The sequence below is a fragment of the Moschus berezovskii genome, chromosome 11 (assembly GCF_049115385.1).
Source record: "Moschus berezovskii isolate FMDL1 chromosome 11, NW_MosBer_1.0, whole genome shotgun sequence".
NCBI lineage: Eukaryota > Metazoa > Chordata > Mammalia > Artiodactyla > Moschidae > Moschus > Moschus berezovskii.
The window spans coordinates 23,196-43,516 of record NC_142470.1 but is presented as its reverse complement, the minus strand read 5'-3'; the positions used below and the strand labels follow the sequence as shown (position 1 = coordinate 43,516).

Below are 20,321 nucleotides of genomic sequence, written 5' to 3'. Positions count from 1 at the left end.
GGCCACCTCATGCGACGAGTTGACTCACTGGAAAAGACTCTGATGCTGGGAAGGGTTGGGGGCGGGAGGAGAAGGGGACGACAGAGAATGAGGTGGCTGGATGGCATCACCGACTCTGTGGACATGAGTTTGAGTGAACTCCAGGAGTTGGTGATGGACAGGGAGGCCTGGCGTACTGTGATTCATGTGGTTGTGGAGAGTCAGACACTACTGAGCGACTGAACTGAACTGAATTCTATACAAACTCCTCTAGACAGTAGAAAAAGAGAATATAGTTCCCAATTTATTTTATGAGGCCAGCATTACTCTGATACCAAAATTAGACAAAGACATTACAAGAAAAAATGATAGACATTCCTCATGAAGACAATAAAATTTTCAGTGAGTGTTAGCAAACTGAATATGATGACTAAAGTAGGATTTATCCCATGAATGAAAAATGCAAATTTGAGCTCAATCAATACAACTTAATATATCAAAGAAGAAAAACTATATGATTATCTAAGTAGATGCAGAAAAAGCTTTGACAAAATTCAGCGTCCACTTATGATACACAAATTCTATTGTAAACTAGAAATTAAAGCAAACTTCTACAGTCTGATCAAGGGTATCTATGACAAACCTACAGCTAATGACATGCTTAACAAAGAAGCCTGGCTCCTTTTCCCCTAAGATGAGTAACAAGGCAAGGGTGTCTGCTGTCACCATTTTTGTGAAATATCATACTTGAGGTTCTAGCCATTGTGACAAGTCAAGAAAAAGAGACAAGAAGTGTACTAATTGGAAAGGATGAACGAAAACTGCCTCTGTTCATGATTGACATGATTATCTATGTAGAAAATCTCTTAAGAATAGAATAAAAAGTTAACAAAACCGAAGTGTCTACATGCCTGGGAGCATGAAGCATTGCTAGAACCACTGAAATCTAGAAAGAGACAAGGCGCTTCGTTAGAGCCTTGAGGGTGATCACGGCCTCGCTAACCCTGATTCTCTGGCCTCCAGAACGGAGACTATATTTCTGTTGTTTAAAGCTGTAAAAAGAGATTACTAAAACTGAAACGTGAGTATAGCAAGGTCAGTATATAAAAAGTATATTTCTATAGATTAGCTATTGAAATTGAAAAATGTTCCACCAAAATCATGGGATATTTCTATATTGCTGGCTAACTCTAAAAATATATATGCCAGCATGCATGCTGCACATTTCAGAATATTGACCAAAAGAGTCTTCTTTAATAAATAAGCCATATTCATGCCTTGGCAGACTCAGTATTGTCAGTTCTTCTGTTGATCAGTCATCCCAATGACTGTGTAGAGTCAATATCATCCCAATCAAAATCCCAGCAGGCTTTTTGAGATGAGATTTATAAACTGACCCTAAAATATATGTAGAAAGCAAACAAACTTGAATGACAAAAACAGTTTTAAAAAAAAGAATGACAATATTCAGTACTGAGGAGAATGCAGAAAACTCAGATTCTTGTGTTCCTAGTGTGGACAGAGTGGTGTAGCCGCTTTGGAAAAGTTTGGCAATTCTTTATCATGGGGCCCAGCCATCCCACGCCTAAGGGGGATGACATGAAAATACACACACAGAAACCTCTACGCTGATGTTTGCAGCTTTATTCATAATCCCCCCAAACTGTAAACGACTCAGGTGTCAACCAGGTGGTGATAGATAAGCACACTGTTGTGTCTTTGTGATGAGACAGTTCTCGCTCAGCAACTGAGAAAGAGGCCACTGATGTGCTGGCATGGGCGGGCCTCAGACACGTCGTGCTGGGTGGGAGGTCAGACTCGACAGCCAGCCTATTACGTGATGCCATCTGTGTGACGTTCTGAGAAGCTGAAATTGTAGAGACAGAAAACACATTGGTGATGCCAGGGCCCTGGAAGGGGTTGAAGGGGTGGAACACAAAAGGTGCAGAGGGAGTTGGGCAGCGGTGCCACGCTCCTGCCTGAATTGTGGTGAATCCACAGTTGGATGCACTTCACACAGTGGAGGAGCTAACGAGGAGAATGATCATGATGATCATTCCTCTAGATGATCATGTCTTAATAACCATGATATTGAAGAGAGTTTGATCAGAGCACATCATCCCTCTGAAGCTCCCTTTCAGCAGCCCCCACCTGCACTTCTGCTCCTGCTGCTGCGGCCTTGCCCTACTGACTCCCTGGCCTCCTGTGTCTCCAGGGTCCTGTGAACACGTTCCCAACTGTCTGTCCACTCTGCAGCCCTCCTGACAGTCCCCATCCCTCCCTCCTGATTTTCCCTATATCCAACTTACTGGATTTTTAACTTATTGCTACTGGATTGTAGATTAAAATCACGTGATTCCTCGGGGCAATTTCTTTTGATATTGTTCCATCACCCAGAACAGCACCTGTCACTTGGTCGGTGCTCAGGAAATTTAATGGAATGACGAACAAATGGCTGGAACGCTAAGGCATCCCTTCCCTTCCCTGCTCTGCCCGGCACTCCTGCGTGCCCGCCCCGCCTTGCTCAGCACCACACCTCTTTAGACTCATTGTGACTGGGAGCTCTCTGACCAGCCCTCACGGTGCTTTTTACTCAGCAACTTCCCCCAGGATCAGGTCTCTCCCCACCCAGCTCTGCCTGTTCCCCTGCGGGGCCAAGGGATGGCTCCTAACAGCCCTCCGCCCTCCCCACCCTTGTCCTGCCCCAGCTGGCACGAAGCAGCACCAGTGCGACGCAGAGCTGAGGAAGGAGATTTCCTCCGTGTGGGCCAATCTGCCCCAGAAGACCCTGGACTTACTGGTGCCACCCCATAAACGTAAGTAGGGTGAGAAGCTCACCCTGCCTGCCCCCTTTCATGTCCCACTCAGGGGCAGAGCCAAGAGCCCTAGGCAAGGGCAGCTGTTGAGTCACCTTGGAGAGGAGGGCTCAGCCTCCGTGATAGCCCAAAACTCTGGTCTCCACGGTGGGTGCGCAGGGGCTGTGGGAGGAGACACCGAGGCCGTATTCCACTGAGCAGAGTTACCCCACTCTTCGTGTGGGGACTTCCCTGCAGAAACTCCAGGGAAATGGTAAGGAGACCCCTACAGTTGGAGCAGCCAGGATGACGTCTGGGGTTAAACTGAGCTGCGCTTTGCAGGGTGGAGTGCGGCGGGGCCTGGGGAGGGTCAGTGTGGCTCCCGTCCTTGGGTCCAGGGGTCTTTACGCAGCCTCCCCGCCTGTCCCCTTTCACTGTTCCCTCCCTGGCCTGCTGTGCTCTCCAGCTGACGAGATGACGGTGGGGAAGGTGTATGCAGCTCTGATGATATTCGACTTCTACAAACAGAACAAAACAACCAGAGACCAGATTCACCAAGCTCCTGGAGGCCTGGCCCAGGTACCAGTTCCAGGAGACTCTGGCACCTTCTCTTGTTTGGCAGCAGAGGGGACCCAGCCCCTTCCTGTAGAAAATGCAGGAGGAGAAGGAAGATGGGAGGTTCTTGTGGCTGCCGCGCCAGCCCCCAGAGTCAGAAAGCCCACTCAGTCTGTGCTCCCGTTGCCTGCCTGCCTGTGATTGTTAGGGAGCCCTTCGTGTGGAGAGCTGGTCGTGTCCAGGGCAGAGATGGGGGCTGAGAACGGAGGCCTCAGGCACTGCTGCTGCTTTGAAGAGTGCTTGAGGTCATCTGGGAGGGGCACACAGGCAGGGCAGTGTCAGGAGGGTCCCACTCATGCCTCTGAGTGGGGTGGTTTGGGGCTTGTCTTCCAGAGGTTATCCTCCAAAGATGACAACTTCATCGCAGCCCAGACCTTGAGCGAGTGTGTGTAGACTCTCATCTCTAAAGCTGTCTGGTGTCCAGAGCTTACAGGACACTCACCCCTGGCATGTGAAGTGTCTGGTGCCCACACCCCAGCCCTGAAATCTCCGAATTCTTCTCAACCTTCAACTCTAGTGGTGTCTGCCAGGCAGTCCCAGTTGATGATGAGGTCCAGTCCCCAAATTGTGCAAGAAGGGAAGCTGAGGCTCCAAGGAATGAAAGGACTCTCCTGAAGTCACTTACAGGACCAGTTGGGACGGGGCTCCTGATGGGCACAGGGCAGGCCCAGGGATCCCCTTCCCATGCTGGGGGGTCCGGGCAGGTGGCCTAACACGGCGGCACCCTTGTCCACGGTGCCTCCCAGTCCTCAGAGACCCCTTCCCGCATCCTTCTGCAGATGGGCCCCGTGTCCCTGTTCCACCCCCTGAAGGCCACGCTGGAGCAGACTCAGCCGGCTGTGCTCCGAGGAGCCCGCGTTTTCCTTCGGCAGAAGAGCTCGGCCTCCCTCAGCAACGGTGGGGCAGTGTGAGTACCACCGGCGGGCACGGGGCAGGGATGGGCGGAGGGCTGGGCTCCCCGGGCTCCACCTGCTCTCACCCCTGCGGCTTCGGTGTTCACCCGGGGGCGCCCGGGGCTCCTTCCGGCAGCGCTCCAGGACGGGGAGCCCTGGGGGTCTCATCGCCACCCACCTGAACCCACTGCCACCAGGGGGCTTGACTGTGGGTCCAGCTGGCCCAGGCGGCCAGCAGAGCTGGTTCTGTGGTTGATCTTGGTAGACAGGTGCTCTGATAGCACTGGGGGCACCTGAGTTAGCCAGCCTGTTATTCCAGCCTTGCCTCCCACCGTGTGCTCCTGTTTCTCTGTCAGGTGAAGGCTCCCCTCTGCTTCCTCATTGGCCTTTGTTGCCTGCAGACCATTAAGAAGCTTTTGTTGCCACCTCAGCTTCTCAGCACTGTTTGGTAATGGCCATTTAGTGTTTTCATCTTCCTTTAAGAGACTTTCCCCTTCAGACCTCCATTTTGGCTATATATATGTGTATATATTTAGTTGGTTGTGTGAGGTCTTGGGCATCCCATGTTGAGTTGTGGTGAGGAGTCCTGCTAGTGCACGGGTTCCATCCCTGGGTTGGGAAGATCCCCAGGCCCATAGGGCTGCGAAGAGTCAAACACAGCTGAGCAGCGGAGCATGCACTCGCGCTGGGTCTCAGTCGCAGCACGGACTCTTCGTTGTGTCATGGGGGATCTAGCTCCCCACCCAGGGATTGAACTTGGGCCCTCTGCATTGGGACCTCAGAGTCTCAGCCACTGGACCACCAGGGGAGTCCCTCCACTTGATGTCTGCATTTTGTAGCCAGATTGGTAAGATCCTGCCATACCTTGTAACTCGTGGTACTGACCCTCAGTAATTCTTGGTAATGACCCCAAAACCAAGTGATGTAGAATAGCAATCACCATGGGACTGTGGCTGAGGGGCAGAAGTGGTGCCAGGCTGAACTGCACTAGAGGACAGGACTCTCTCAGCTGCCTTCCAGGCAAGGGGTCCTACATCTGCTAATGTCCCGTTGGCCAAAGCAGCTCATTTGTTGAGCCCAAATAGCATGCACTCGCCTCACTGGCAGGGGCCGAGGGTGGGCCTCATGCCCGTCTGCTGTCCTGGCGGGCACGGTCAGCTGCAGGCACGGCTGGGGCTCCCACTGTCACCCTGTCCTGTGTGTGCTTTGGACACATGTTTGAAAGCCGAGTCTGGGTTCACGGGCTGCTAGCCACGCAGCTTTTGCTGAGCAACAAACTGCCGTATTTAGGGAGCTCACCTGGCAGTGCTCCAGACCTGGTCCCGGGTCAGGACGGCTCGGGTCCTGGGTGCATCTGTATTGTGAGGCCAGAGAGCAACCCGAGGGGAAGTGCAGGCTGCGGGGGTTCAGGCCTCTCCCTGTGCCCTGTTGGCCAAAACAAGTCACTTCCCAGGCCCAAGCTGGTGGGGTTGGGGCCGGGAGGTGGCACTGCAAGACCCAAGTCCAGAGGTGGAGATGCCACAGGACACCAGGAGAACCTGAGCACAAGCGGGAACACTCCCGCAGGAAAAGCATGCTCCGGAAGAGTGCCTGTGGGCCCCGGGGACAGTGGCCTTTCTCCATATTGGTTAAGATTCTGTTTGCGCACTTTAACAGTGGATTCTGAGTGTACATGTGTGTGTTGGAGGGGATGGGGTAGGGAAGCGTCCTTGTGGATTGATCTGAGCTGAGCTTTTGGTTCAGGAGAATGAGTGTCACTTTTTCCCATGGTTATAATGTCTGCACAAATCAGTTACCACCACTTTTTGTTGCATGTGAGAGAGGGCCCAGTCTACTGGGGCCAGGCAGTGGGGGCGTTTATTGAGCCCTCTGACGGGTGGTATCAGTGCCTGCCTGGCCTCAGCATGGGGTGACCTCGGGGGTGACCAGGCCTGGGGGCCAGTGTCTGTCCTGGCTCTGCTTCCCCTCAGGGTCAGCCTCTCCTGAGGCTGCAGCAGCTCCAGACGCAGGACAGGGTGTTCTTCTCAGAGACCCCAGCGATGGTGGGTCAGGTCATTCGCGTGGCCGGCTGGGGTCACCAGGCTTCACCTCCAAGCTCAGAATGTGATTGTTAACCACTCAGCCTGGGTGATGGAGAATGTATGTGATGCTTCGTTGAATGCGAGAGCAAGCAGAAACCCAGGCAAATGGTGGGCCACATGGGAGACATACTAAAACACTCCGAGAGGGTGAGGGCAGGCAGGTGGGTTGCGTGTGCTGGGAGGGCCTCCAAAAGTGGTCTCTCCAAAGGTGGCCTCAGGGCAGAAAGGCTCAGGTCAGGGGAGTAGGGACGAGCCCTGGTTGTCAGGGCTGATGAGCTGCAGCACAGGCTGGGTGCCTCTGCGTGTGTACGTGTGGACGATCTCTGCGTCCGCAACACATGTGAGCAACTGTGTAGGCCAGCCGCCCCCACCTTAGGGTCTCCTCTCTGCCTGTCCACTCTGAGCCATGGCAGGGGGTCCACTGTACCTGTACCTCCTGGTGAGGCTATTACTGTACCTCCACTTGGGAGTGGCCACACTCAAGGGGTCTCATCCCCCTGGGCTCCTTCTAGCCCAGAACAGGGTCAAGGTGGAGGTTCCTGGCAGGGTGGAGCCTGGTTCTGGGTGGGAACCAGGTTCTATGGCCTGTGGGCCTCCAGGCCAACAGGATGATCCTCTGTCCTCCATAGACAAACCCAAGAGGGCGGCATCAAGGAGTCTGTCTCCTGGGGCACTCAGAGGACCCAGGAGGTACCCTGCGAGGTGAGGACACCCCTGGAGCGTGGCCACTCCACAGAGATCCCGGTGGTGCAGACAGGAAAACCGGTGAGGGCTCCTAGGGCTGGGGGCCGAGTTGGGGGTCGGGTGAGGGTGGGTGGGGGAGGGTGAGAGCAGCCTGGGGGGGATGTGGGGAGAGAGAGGGTGGGGTGGGGTGGCTGTGACTGGGGGCTGCTGTACCCCCAGGCTCTGGACGTCCAGATGCAGAGTATGGCCCTGAGAGGCCCTGACGGGGAGCCTCAACCCGGGCTGGAGAGCCAGGGCCGAGCAGCCTCCATGCCCCGTCTGGCAGCAGAGACTCAGGTGGGTGGTCTGGGAGGGTTGGGTCATGGGAGGGGGTTGGAGGTGAGGAGACCTAGTATGGAGGAGCTTGCATCCCATGGGTGGGCGTTGCTGGGGTGAAGCTTCCCAAATGTACTGTGTCCAGGGCACCCTCAGCCCCGTTGGAAACCCTCTGGAGGTGTTGTCAGGCCGTCGAGAGTCCTCACTGCCCACTGTGCTCAGCTCCTGTCTGGGCACCAAGGCCTGCAGCCCACAGGTGGCCCTGTGGCCCCGACCGAGCCCTTCCCTCTCTCCAGGACACGCCTCTCCACCCGAGCCCTGCCTCTCCCCCAGAGCTCAATGCCCCTCCAGCCACCCTGTCCCCTTTCATGTCCTCTCAGAGGCCAGGGTCGGGGGTCACCCTGTTCTTTCTCTGGGACACTTGACAGCCTGGCGGGAAGCCCTGGGTTGGGGCTGTGCACTGTGTGTTTCTGGGCCGAGTCCCTAGGCAGAGCACTCCTTTTCCAGTCCCTCCCTGCCCCGCCTCTGCCCACTGTACTCAGTGCCCTCCTGGCCCGGCCACCTCCCCTTGGTGCCATGCAGGCACCTCTTCTCCCTCCATGGTGCTTGACCTTGACGGTGGCTGCAGGTGAGTGCGTTTCCACAGATCTTGATTTCAGCCCTGGAGGAGCAGTAGCTTCATAGTCCTGGATGGACAGAGGGCTGGCAGACTGGTCGACCACGGCTGCCAAGGCAGCTCTGGGTCCCATTTGGGACTCTTCCAGCCAGGCCAACAGCCCCTCTTCCCAGCACCTTCCCTGTCCTGTAGGGACTTTGAGGCCCAGAGGCCACCTGGGCCTCACCTGGCCTGGGAGAGACAGACACATAAATGGCAACTTGTGCAAAAGGTGCTTTTGAAGAAAGGGTGGATCTCAGGTGGAGAAGAGTATTCCAGGAAGAGGGAAAGGCCTCATGGTCCCTGAACCCCAGCCCCCCAGTGGTCCTCCCCAGGCCAGGCCCTCCTAGGCACCATCCTTCCCTCTGTCCCCACCCTCCTGGGGGCTCAGCCTACCCTGTCTGGGGAGATACCCCAGCTTTGGGGATGGAGCCCCAGGCCCATTCCTCCCAATGGGATGTGTCCTGTGGTCTGCCAGCCCTCACGGCATGGCTGTTGCCTGGAGGCTGGACCCCACTCTCAGGCTGTGAGCCCACCCGTATCCCCGCCCACAGCCACCCCCAGATGCCAGCCCCATGAAGCGCTCCATCTCCACACTGGCACCCCAAAGGCCTCACGTGGCTCATCTCTGCAATGCGGCCCTGGACCGTGCTCCAGCCAGCCAGGCTGCCCCCCACCACCACCACCGCTGCCATCGCCGCAGGGACCGGAAGCAGAAGTCCCTGGAGAAGGGACCCAGCCTGTCTGCAGACACAGATGGTGGTGCGTGCAAGGGGGCTCTCGAGGGGTGGTGGCTCCAGTTGGGGTCCAAGAATCCCTGTGAGACCTTCTTCCCTTCTGTAACTCATGACCCCCTGGGCAACCCTGAGTGTGGAGACAGGGCTGCCTCCCATCTTTCCCTGGGGTCCCTGCTGGCCCTGAGGGACCAGGCCTGGGTGAGGTCTGTGTCCCCCCCACTGCAGCCACCCGGCTGACTTCCATTCTCCCCTGACCAGCACCCTACAGCACCGCGGGGCCAGGCCCCCCGCCGCCCCCAGAAGATGGGGCAGCAGGCTGCCGGCGGGAGCGCAGGCAGGAGCGGGGCCGGTCCCAGGAGCGAAGGCAGCCCTCCTCTTCCTCCTCTGAGAAGCAGCGCTTCTACTCCTGCGACCGCTTTGGGGGCCGTGAGCCCCCACAGCCCAAGCCCTCTCTCAGCAGCCATCCCACGTCGCCCACAGCTGGGCAGGAGCCAGGACCCCCGAGACAGGTACGTGGGCCCCGGGAACCCCCCGTGCTCCTACCCGCACCCCATTCCCTTGGACCCCGGGAGGGAGCCCTCTCCTGTCCTGGTTCCCAGGCCAAAGCCTGCTCCAGGCTTCCTGGCCTGTCCATCCTGCCTGCTGGGGCCTTGGCCCTCCTGCTCCCCAGTGCCTTCTTTCTCTCCTTCCCGCCTGAGATGGGCTGGACTGTGCTCTCCTCTTCCCTGGCCCTGTGTCCAGTCCCTTCTGGCACTGCCCTCCCACCCTCCTGGGGCCGCCCGCGTCCATCTCACCTACCTGCGCTCCCTGGCTTCCCTCTGTGCACCCTGTCCTTTGATTGGGGTTTGCTCTGTTCTGTTTTCTTGCAGGGCAGTGGCTCCGTGAATGGGAGCCCCCTGCTGTCAACATCTGGTGCTAGCACCCCTGGCCGCGGCGGGCGGCGGCAGCTCCCCCAGACCCCGCTGACCCCCCGACCCAGCGTCGCCTATAAAACGGCCAGCTCCTCGCCTGTCCACTTTGCTGGGGCGCAGACCGGCCCCCCTGCCTTCTCCCCCGGCCGGCTTAGCCGTGGCCTTTCAGAACACAACGCCCTGCTCCAGAGAGACCCCCTCAGCCAGCCCCTGGCCCCCAGCTCTCGGATTGGCTCCGACCCTTACCTGGGGCAGCGTCTGGACAGCGAGGCTGTGGCCCGCTCCCAGCCTGAGGACACGCTCACCTTCGAGGAGGCCGTGGCCACCAACTCGGGCCGCTCCTCCCGGACTTCCTACGTGTCCTCCCTGACCTCCCAGTCCCACCCCCTCCGCCGGGTGCCCAACGGCTACCACTGCACTCTGGGGCTCAGCTCGGGCGGGGGCGGCCGGGGGCGGCACAGCTACCACCGCCCTGACCAAGACCACTGGTGCTAGCCGCACCGCCCGGCGGGCGCGTCCAGGTGACGAGTTTTATCATCCGCGCTGGGCCCCGGGGGCGCTCGGGGCACCGAGGTGGGCAGCAGCCCTGGGAGGAGGGCCTGCCCCGTCTCTCCTTCAGCAGGACGAGCGGTTTGCAGAGGGAGGTTGCTCCCTCTGCACCCCTCCCACGCCTCCTCCCTGGGTCTCGGCACAGACCCCACACAGGATGCGGCTGTGTGTGCTGAGGGGGACCCAGCATCCAGGGTGTGTGCTGGGAACGTTCCGTAGGAAGTCAGAATCTTGTAGGGATCATCTTTTATCCAAATGTATGGTACAAAGGAGCAGGTGAGACCTCAGGACAGAGTCAGTGGTAAACGGAGCAGGTCTCGTCGGCACCCTCACAACAGTCCGGGCGCCCTTCGTACCTGAAATGGCAAACACTAGAAACCCACGCAGACACGGTCCTCTCCCGACAGCCAGCCCTTACAGGGACCAAACCTGGACCACATTCTTAATGTTGGTTTCGGTTTTTAGTCACAACACCCTTCACTCTTTTGTCGACTCGATGTACTCAATCAAGAAATAAACAACCAGAACGCTGGGGAAGGGAACAGTAACATAACAGTAAAACATCCAACCTGTAGGAGGATCTCAGCCTTTCAGGATGTGTGTTCCTGGCTTGCTCGAGGAGATGCTTTGTGTCCAGTACAAGCGGCCAACAGGACCACCCAGCTCCCGCTGCTCTCGACCAAGTGCCTGACCTCCGAGCCCCTCACACAGGCTCCCAGGGGCCCATCACCGCAAGCGGGCTTTGTGGAGACTATTCCAAACAGCAACTGAGTAGAAGGCAGATGTACTGGAGAACGTGCAGAAAACACCCAGTAGATTGGTTGTAGCTGGGACGAAGCAGCTGTTGCCCCTTTTCTCAAACCAGTAGAGAGGCTGCAGGGCGTGTGGAGAGAGGCCCGCGGGGGCGACCAGTCTGTTCTCCACTCGATTCTCAGGGATGCAGGGTGCAATCTCTGTAGTCGTGCAAGTTTCTTTCCACAGAAGGCTCATTGGGGAGAGGCTGGTGCAGAGGGGGAGATGGCATGGTGGGGGCAGAAGTGCCCAGGTCTGAGCAGATAAGGGCAGTTGGGAACGACACTGAACCGAGGCTGGAAATTGGATGCAGGAGCAGCTCTCCTGTGGCTGCTGTGCTGGGCTTCTGAGCCCACACTGGCTCTGGCATAAGACGTGGGAAAGCAGGCAGCAAAAGGAAGTCCAGCTTCAGGGCCACGTTCAAAACAGACCACAGTTAGGACGTGGTACATAAAACACTGGGAGACCCTTTGTTTTGTGAATGAGAGGAACAATGAGATGAGCCGATTCTGGTGTGTGCTCCATAGTTTGAAGTGTAAGATGATCTCTTTGCTGGATCATTTGAGTGTTCCCATTGGCTTTTACCCCATGATTCTCCTTAAGAAACTTGGTGTGTGATGTGTGTGTGCGTGTCTGTGTGTCCCAGTGAGTGGATGCCATTAACCCATAGGGCTATGCAACTAAAGACACACGTTAAACAGAAATAAAACACACAAGACCGCCACCTGTTCTAGGGTTTCAGCATGATTGTGACCAAACCATTTTATAGAATTTCCTTACTCGAAGGCACAACACTCTGAAACTTTAAGATAACAGAGTATTTTACTCGAATAGGATACAACGAAAATCAGAACCTCCGACTGTGCATGTGATCACTGGCTCCGGTTGCGAAGCAGAAGGATGTGTACCTTGGTACCGATGTTTTGTCTCTGGTCCCCCCAGCCCATGTTATTTTGAATGTATTCATTCTGTGCTGAACCATAGCTGCTTCCCCAGGCCATACTGGTTAGAGAATCCACTTTGCTAGACCCACAGAGCCTCGCTGGTTTGTCTGGACCCTTCCAGACACTGGAATTGGTGAAAAATTACAGAGAGTGAGCGAGAGACTGTGTCTTGTTTTCCTAACTCTGTGTTTTGTTTCTGTGCTGTCTCTTCTCAACTATCACATTTCCCTCAAAATCTCATAGTGAGTTGCCAAATTTGAAATGCATCAACCAGTTGTCTGCATCTGGAACCAGTCAAGCAGTGGCTGTAGTTTGAACAAGTTATGTGTGCATGTAACATATATACATATATACACATATTCAAGTATGTGCATGAAATGTATATCTTCGTACTTTTTGATACAATGTATTCATTTGTTAATTTTTAATTATATTTGATATAAATCAAAGGTTTGTTGCAAAACTTTATATTTAAGAACAGTGTTAAAAGAGCAGTCCCACCCATGCAACATAACTGGGACTCACTTTTAAACCTTCTGTGATCGACTAGTTTGCTGCCTGAGTCACATTTATCAGCCAGACTTTGGATTCTGCTGTTGTTTCTACAATGACATTTTGTATGAAGCAAAGTCCTTGGATTAAAATAAAACTTAGCAAAAAATCAAAAACGAAACCCCACCATGCTGCTGGGTGATGTATACGGGGTGTGGAGGCAGCGCATGAGCTGTCTCTGTGGGCATGTGGCCGAGTGCCCAGCGAGCAGAGCTCAGAAGAGGCTGAAAACCTCTTCAACTTGCTCTGGGCCTGGTTAAGATGCAAGGATTACCTCAGCTTCGGGGTGAGGATCAAGGTAGACCTGTGGGCTGGAAGAGTCAGGATAAGTCCTTATAGGGGATGTGGTTTTCTTTTAAGGTTAGGAATATAGTAGTGGGTAGGTTAAGGTTGGGGATGAGCAGGCATTGGCTGAGGTTTGGGGTGACTATTAGCTACATTAGTGGTTGGAGGTCAGAGTGACAGTGTTAGATTTGAGTTAGGTTTGGGGTTGAGGTCAGTGTAAGTTAGAGTAAGGGTTAAGAATTAGGGCTTAGGATTAGGTATAGGCAAAGGGTTTGTCCATATAACCACTAACAATATAGGGTTATGTGGGTGTAAAAATTAAGATTTTGTTCCGTTTAGAGTTCACTGAGAAAAAGACATAAGTGAGCAGTGTTAGGTTCACACAAAAGTAAACATTATGGTTCTGATTATACTGGAAAAAGGGATTGGAGTAGGGTTCAGATTTTTAGCCTGTTCTGATATGGGCCTATGTTTAGAGTCAAGGGTGGTGTAGGACGGTGCTCAGGTCAGAGGTTAGGGTTAGGGAGTAGTGTAAGGTTCAGAGTTAGAGGATCAGGATTAAGGATAGAAATTCGGGCTCAGTGCTCAAGGTTAGAAGGTAGGGTCAGGGTCAGGGTTGGAAGGTCAGGGACAGAATTTGAGGGAACAGTAAGAGGATGAGGTTTTGAGGAACCAGAGTCAAAGGAGGCAGGTTAGAGGGTCGGGTTAGGTTAGAGGGTCTGAGTCAGGGTCAGGGTTGGGAGTTTAGGGGTTAAAAAGGATTAAGGAGTATTAGGGTTTAGATTTAGAGGTAGGAGGGTAGGTTTAGAGGGTTAGAGTTGATGGTGGAGATTTGGATGTTTGAGTTAGTGTAACAGTGTTGGGGTCAAGCATCACTGGTCCATGCCTCCTTCCCTCTTCTCTGTAACTCTGAGGCCTCTGGGATGAACAGGACTTTCCCTGCGTTGCTTGTGGGGGTGGGGTTGACCTGGAGTGCTGGTCGTCTACTTCTGAGTCCTGAAATCTGGGGCAGAAGAATGAAATATCTGTTCTGGTCAACGACGGTGTCAAACCCAACTCCACCTCGGTCAGCGGTTGGTAGGGCCTCAGCAGGTCGCTGTTGTCCACAGGGCTTCCTCCCACCTTGTGACCTGGGGAGGGCAGTGCCTGCCCCACCCTGGCTGGACAGCAGCAGGCCCAGCACAGGCCTGACTGAGGGCACTCAATGGTCATGTGTGAATTTATCCAGAACTTGGTGCAGCGACTGCCTGAGTGCTTGTGGGGCCCTTCTGGGACCACAGGCATCCCCTTTCCCATTAGAGTGGGCATCAATAGACATCAAGTTTCAGGACAGCCCTTGACCCCTGGCCGTTCAGGCAGTCATCTGTGTTCCACCAGCTCAGGCGACCCTGGTTCCTGTCAAGCCCCTGTAGCCAGTTACCAAGCTGACCGTGCTTCTGGGCCTTTGAACAGCTACCTGGGCAGTGTAGAAACCCCCTTGGGATGTTTCAGTTACCAACATCCATGTGACTGAGAAAAGGGTCTCCCTCTCATGACCTTGCAGCTGCCAAGAGAGGCAACAGCACTCTAAACATTTGTGTGTCCTCGTTCACAACAACTGTCCAGCAGACCACGGCCCTGCAATCCTTAGCCTGCCAGGTGTCATACTCATCATGACTCAAAGATATGGGGCAGCTGTGCCTCCTCAGGGGAGGTTCTCGCTGAGGCTGCCTGGTCTTGGGAGCCACGTGCACCCATGTGGGCTCTGAGAGCTGCCAGTCCTGGATTCCCTGATATGGAGCAACCCTTGAGCCTCCAACTGCTTCACTGAGCAAGTAGTCTCTGCTCTTTTTAAGAGAGGGAGGAGACTGGATAAATGAGCAGTATTGCTCATGGGGGCTGGGTAGGTAATGCGGCTGGGGGCAGGTGTGACTCCTGGGCTCCCACCAAAAGGGACATGAGTGAAGTCTGTGCCTTTTGCAAGTGGAAGGGCTTCTTGCTGTTATGGGAGGACTAACCACAAGGGCACTGGACGGGTGACTGCAGCTCCTGACCCTCAGTCAATCCTTCCTTGGCCTTCATGTCCCACAGATGTTCCATGTGCTGTCAGTGATTTGGAGTCTTCTGCTTTCCTCGAGCCAGCATGTTCTTGAGTCAAAGCCTGGAACCTCAGCTTTCCTTAGGGAACTTCTTGCTGCTGCTGCTAAGTTGCTTCAGTCGTGTCCGACTCTGTGTGACCCCATAGATGGCAGCCCACCAGGCTCCGCTGTCCCTGGGATTCTCCAGGCAAGAACATTGGAGTGGGTTGCCATTTCCTTCTCCAATGCGTGAAAGTGAAAAGTGAAGTCGCTCAATCGTGTCTGACTCTTAGCGACCCCATGGACTGCAGCCCACCAGGCTCCTCCGTTCATGGGATTTTCCCGGCAAGAGTACTGGAGTGGGGTGCCATCGCCTTCTCTGAGGGAACTTCTTAACTGCTTCTAATATGAATGTTTTCAGAGAGCTGACCCCATGTTCCACCCACCTTGAAGATGGGCATATAATCCACATTTAGACATCCTATGTTCTGTCCTCTGGGTGCTCTGATGGGTTCAAGGATGATAATATGACCTAACTTAGATGAGTGGCATTTAAAGCCATGGCTTTCCATGGAACACAAGGGAAGGAGAAACCTTTTCTAGTAGCATGGGCGGTGAGTGGTGTCAGCCTGGAGTTGCTGTAGGCCCCAGAGACAGTGAGTGAAGCCGTGCCCGTGAATGGGGCCCCCAAAGTCATATAGCAGGACAGAGGGGGGGCGAGGGGCCAGGTCACACTGAGTGTGAGTGCCCTGACCTGCCAGGTCTGAGCCCGCTCTTAAACATGCCACTTAAAAACACAACTTTATTTACACCATTTAAAATATACTTAATGATTTTACTTCAGAAGTATGTCCAGTCCCTAGGGATCAGAAAAGTCCTTGCTGACTCACAATAATCAATACTCTCTGAGTCTCCCTCTGCATGGTGTCCAAATTGGGCAGGGCACATCTGGGGGAGGGGGACACACTGGGCGGGCTGAGGCCTTAGGGGGCCTGCCAAGCGTCTCCTGTTTGGAGCTGTGCTGTTCCTTCCCTGTCCCAGGAACAGAAAACCCCAGAACAGTGAGAGGGCCCGTGGGGAAAGAGGTGGCTGGCTTGTTTCTTCTGTACTTTAGAGCCCATCTTTTTAGTGTGTGTTTTTACTGGTCAGCCACTCATTTCCTCTTGGTTGCCAGTGTGACGCAATAGGGTGTCTCCTATCTGATTTTTATTTTCTCCTCTGTTTAGTTTTTCTATGTAATTCTTACAACTAATGAACAAATACTGATACCTTACTGTGGGCATCCCTAGTGGCTCAGACGGTAAAGAATCCACCTGCTGTGCAGATGTGGGTTTGATCCTTGGGTAGGGAAGATGTGGAGAAGGGAATGGCAACCCACTCCAGTATTCTTGCCTGGACAATTCCATGGACAGAGGAGCCTGCTGGGGGTTGCAAAGAGTTGAACACGACTGTGACTACCACTTTCGTTCAAACTTTTCCTGTTCCAGGCTTCCATCCGTGGTACCACATATGTAGTCGTCGGGACTCTTAAACTTTCCTTGTCCTCGTTTCTTAGACTTTTCTTTTTTCAGTGACCTTGACAGGAGAAAGTCACTGTGTGGAGCCCACACTTCCGGAGAGGGATTGTAGCTCCACCCCCTTGATGGATGGCTGAATGTGTCTATCATTTATTTAAAATTCTCCTGCATAAGAGATTTCTATTTATTTATTTTAGGAATAGAATAACCAAAAATATTTTACTAAAACATAAGTTTTACAGAAGTTTCCAAATAGGCCATACAAAATGGTCACGAGCTTTTTCTTGAAGGGACAATTCTACACTTGACAGCAGGGTCACAATGTTGTTAGTGAGGGCTGTGATGTTTACTGTTCCCATTTGGTTCAAACAATCAAACTTGTCTGCCTACGGCATCTAAATGAAGCTAGAGAGCGTATTCTAAAGAACTGGTTAGCTGCTTTTAACAAATGCAATTAGAGCACCATAAAGATGAGGAAAGGAGCCCATAAAATTAAAATGACCTTCCACTTGACAAAAAAAAAAAAATAATAATAAAGTAAAGGAAAATACCCACACTGCTGCAGCTAACCCTGACAACTACCTTCTTTTGCAGTGCGTGCGTGTGAAGTCGCTTCAGTTGTGTCCAACTCTTTGCAACCCTATGCACTATAGCCCACCAAGTTCCGCTGTCTATGGGATTCTCCAGGCAAGAAAATTGGAGTGGGTTGCCATGCCCTCCTCCAGGGGTCTTCCAAACCCAGGAATCAAACCCCAGTCTCTTCAGCCTCCTGCATTGGCAGGTGGGTTCTTTACCACCAGCACCAGCTGGGAAGCCTGATTCATTTCCAGTGTTGTATTCTGAGACTATGACGGGGGAAAGAATAAAAGCAGAGAGGGGCCACTGCTTTTAAATGTTTTGCAACAATCCAGATGATACTTCTAGGCTCTGTTCATGCTTTACAACAGTGAATCAGGACAAGACATAGATTTGCTAATGTACATTTAATCACCAAAGGACTGAAGATGTCTGGGTTTTTAGTCTGTAATGTTTCTGTGTTCATTAAATGCCAAAAAAAAAAGGGGGGGGGGGAAGAAATCTTGGTATAACAGGAGAAGGGATGCACTTGATGATGGGGTCAATTTAAATGTTATTCATGGCATGTAGTCTGGTCTATGCTCTAGCTGTCTTTATGGCTTGGGCTTCATTGGTCTTCCATTGCTCTGCTACATCATTTACTAATGGATCATCTGGATTTGGATTTCTTAACAAAGCCTGGAGTGATAGCAGAACTGTGTGGATCTGCAGTGTTGGCGGCCACTTATCTTTCAAAATATCTAAACATATTCTTCCCAACTTTACATTAGGATGATAATTTTGGTCATGGAATGTACTTTAGGGGCTGCCATTGGGTATTTTTCTGTAAGGAAGAATTCAACTTTAAAACCCCCTTCCTCAGGGGGATTCCTGGGGGTCAGCAATGACCACATGAAAATAATGGGCATTGCTCTCATGTCTGCCAGCAAACGCTGGGATACCTGATAATCCTGCAGGACAGCTCAGGCATTTAATCAGATCCCTGACTTGGCCTCTTGTCTCATCTCCTGAGATTTCAAGTTAACCCCATCAACTCTATGGAATTTTCCTGCATAGAAGATTTCTATCCAATCCCATTGATAAAATACCTGTGCAACCATTAATTTTACTAGTGTGGATATTTGGATAGTTAGGTTAAGCTTTTAGTTATAATCCAGCACTATAGTATTTGGTTGCTCAGTTTACTCTGTTTTGGCTGTTGATATTTCTTTTCCTTTGGCTTCTGTTTCCTTTGACATCATTCCATAGGTGAGTGTTTTTTCCTGCCTGTTTTGACTAATTAGGTTTCATTTCTATGAGACCTCTGTGTGCAGGAATTACGTTTCTTTTTCCTCTTTTGATCTGTCTTGTGTCAACTTTATTATTGGCCCAGCCACAAGGTTTCAAGAGGGACAAAACTCAAGAGTCCTAATAGGTATACAGGGCTATCTTCTTGTTGTATTAATTTGTAGTTCCCTAATGGTGTATCCAGTCTTGCCTGGAGAATCCCAGGGACGGGGGAGCCTGGTCAGCTGCCGTCTATGGGGTAGCACAGAGTCGGACACGACTGAAGCGACTTAGCAGCAGCAATGGTGTATGTGTTGAGTATATCTTTGTATACTACCTGTGTGTCTTCTTTGGCCAGGTGTTTGTTCATATCTCTGCCTATTTTTAATGGGGTTGTTTGTGTTAGAGTTCTTTGCATATTTGAGGCAGAGTCTTTATTAGATGTGTGTTTGCAAAAATTTTTCTTCCAGTTTGTGGCTTGTATTTTGATTTTCTGAATACGGCTTTTCACAGAGTAGAAATCTTAAATTTTATAAAGTCCATGAAATTCCTTGCTCTTTTTTTGTGGATTGTCTTTTTGTGTTGTGTTAAAACTCAAAGCTCATGATCTGTATGACAAAATCTATAATTTTGAATAGTTTTGCATTTAAAATTTGTCTATAAAATTTCTGAGTAGGTTGATTAAGTTTTAAAGTTTGCATCTACATTCACTTCATTCTATACACTTTCCAACTAAGTGTTGTTGTTGTTCAGTTGCTCATTCATGGCCAACTCTTTGCGACTCCATGGACTGCAGCATGCCAGGCTGCCCTGTCTTTCAGAGTCTCACGGAATTTGCTCAGACTCATGTCCGTTGAGTCAATGTTGCCATCCAACCATCTCATCCTCTGTTGCACCTTTCTCTTCAGCATTCTTTATGGTCTAACGCACATCTGGAAACTCACATACATGACTACTGGAAAAACCATAGCTTTGACTATATGGACTTTTGTTGACCAAGTGTTGTCTCTTTTTAAAAAATATACTGTCTGTTTGTCATAGCTTTTCTTCAAGGAGCAAGTGTCTTTTAATTTCATGGCTCAGTCACCATCTGCAGTGATTTTGGAGCTCAATAAAAAAAGTCTGTCACTGTTCCCATTTTTTTCCCCATCTATATGCCATGAAGTGATGGGACCAGATGCCATGATCTTAGTTTTTGGAATGTTGAGCTTTAAGTCAGCTTTTTCACTCTCCCCTTTCACCTTCATCAAGAGGCTCTTCAGTTCTTCTACGCTGTCTGCTATTAGGGTGGTATCATTTGCATATCTGAGGTTATTGATATTTCACCTGGTAATGGCGACTCCAAGCAAGACTCTTTAGTTAGTTTGGAAAAGTTATGGGATATTTGAGTTTCCACAGGTTAATGGATTCAGCAATTCTGCCAGCTTCCCTGGTAGCTCAGCTGGTAAAGAATCTGCCTGCAATGCAGGAAACCCCGGTTCCATCCCCATGTCGGGAAGATCCCCTGGAGAAGGGAAATGGCTACCCACTCCAGTATTCTTGGCCTTCCCTGGTGGCTCAGGCTGTAAAGAATCCTCCTGCAATGTGGGAGACTTGGGTTCAGTCCCTGGGTCAGGAAGATCCCCTGGGGGAGGACATGGCAACCCACTCCAGTATTCTTGCCTGGAGAATCCCCATGGACAGAGGAGCCTGGCGGGCTACAGTCCATGGGGTCGCAAAGAGTCGGGCACGACTGAGGGACTAAGCACCATGGATTCAGCAATTCTGCCAGCAGGAAAGCGCTGTGTCCCGTGAACTGGGAGGTAGGCAGGGCCTGCACTTCTCATCCTGATCACGGGGTGGCGCTGAGCCCGCATCGCTGACCCACGGCGCATGCGTGTTCCCTGTGGCCGTAGTGGGCGCGCAGCTGCGGGGAGCTGGGTCTCCTCCGTTGGAACGCCGGGTCAACGTCTCCGCTGACAGGAGCTCGGGCTTCTTAAGACTCGCTGGGGTTTTGGCCTCAGGGTAACGCGGGGTAGCGTCCACACTAGTGGGGACTGGGTTTCCTGATGAAAGGAGAAGGGGAGGAAAAGCGGAGAAGTGAGTGGAAGCTTCCTGTGTGCAACCCACAGCTGGGGG

General features: G+C 52.4%; 1 protein-coding gene across 4 annotated transcripts in view; it reads left to right on the top strand.

Moving 5' to 3' along the window:
* CACNA1B (calcium voltage-gated channel subunit alpha1 B) overlaps positions 1-12,065 on the top strand; it is a 214,767-nt gene extending 202,702 nt beyond the window's left edge. For 2 of the 4 annotated variants that reach the window (XM_055400588.2, XM_088840958.1), the window contains 8 exons: positions 2,688-2,795; positions 3,241-3,353; positions 4,169-4,296; positions 6,993-7,128; positions 7,267-7,383; positions 8,572-8,779; positions 9,013-9,263; positions 9,624-12,065. In XM_055400588.2, the coding sequence (XP_055256563.1) occupies positions 2,688-2,795; positions 3,241-3,353; positions 4,169-4,296; positions 6,993-7,128; positions 7,267-7,383; positions 8,572-8,779; positions 9,013-9,263; positions 9,624-10,160 (1,598 nt within the window). In that variant the 3' untranslated portion in view covers positions 10,161-12,065. Of the gene's footprint in view, positions 1-2,687; positions 2,796-3,240; positions 3,354-4,168; positions 4,297-6,992; positions 7,135-7,266; positions 7,384-8,571; positions 8,780-9,012; positions 9,264-9,623 lie in introns of all 4 variants that reach the window. The other 2 variants (XM_088840957.1, XM_088840959.1) reach the window with 2 other exon arrangements.
* The last annotated feature ends 8,256 nt before the right edge of the window (positions 12,066-20,321 follow it).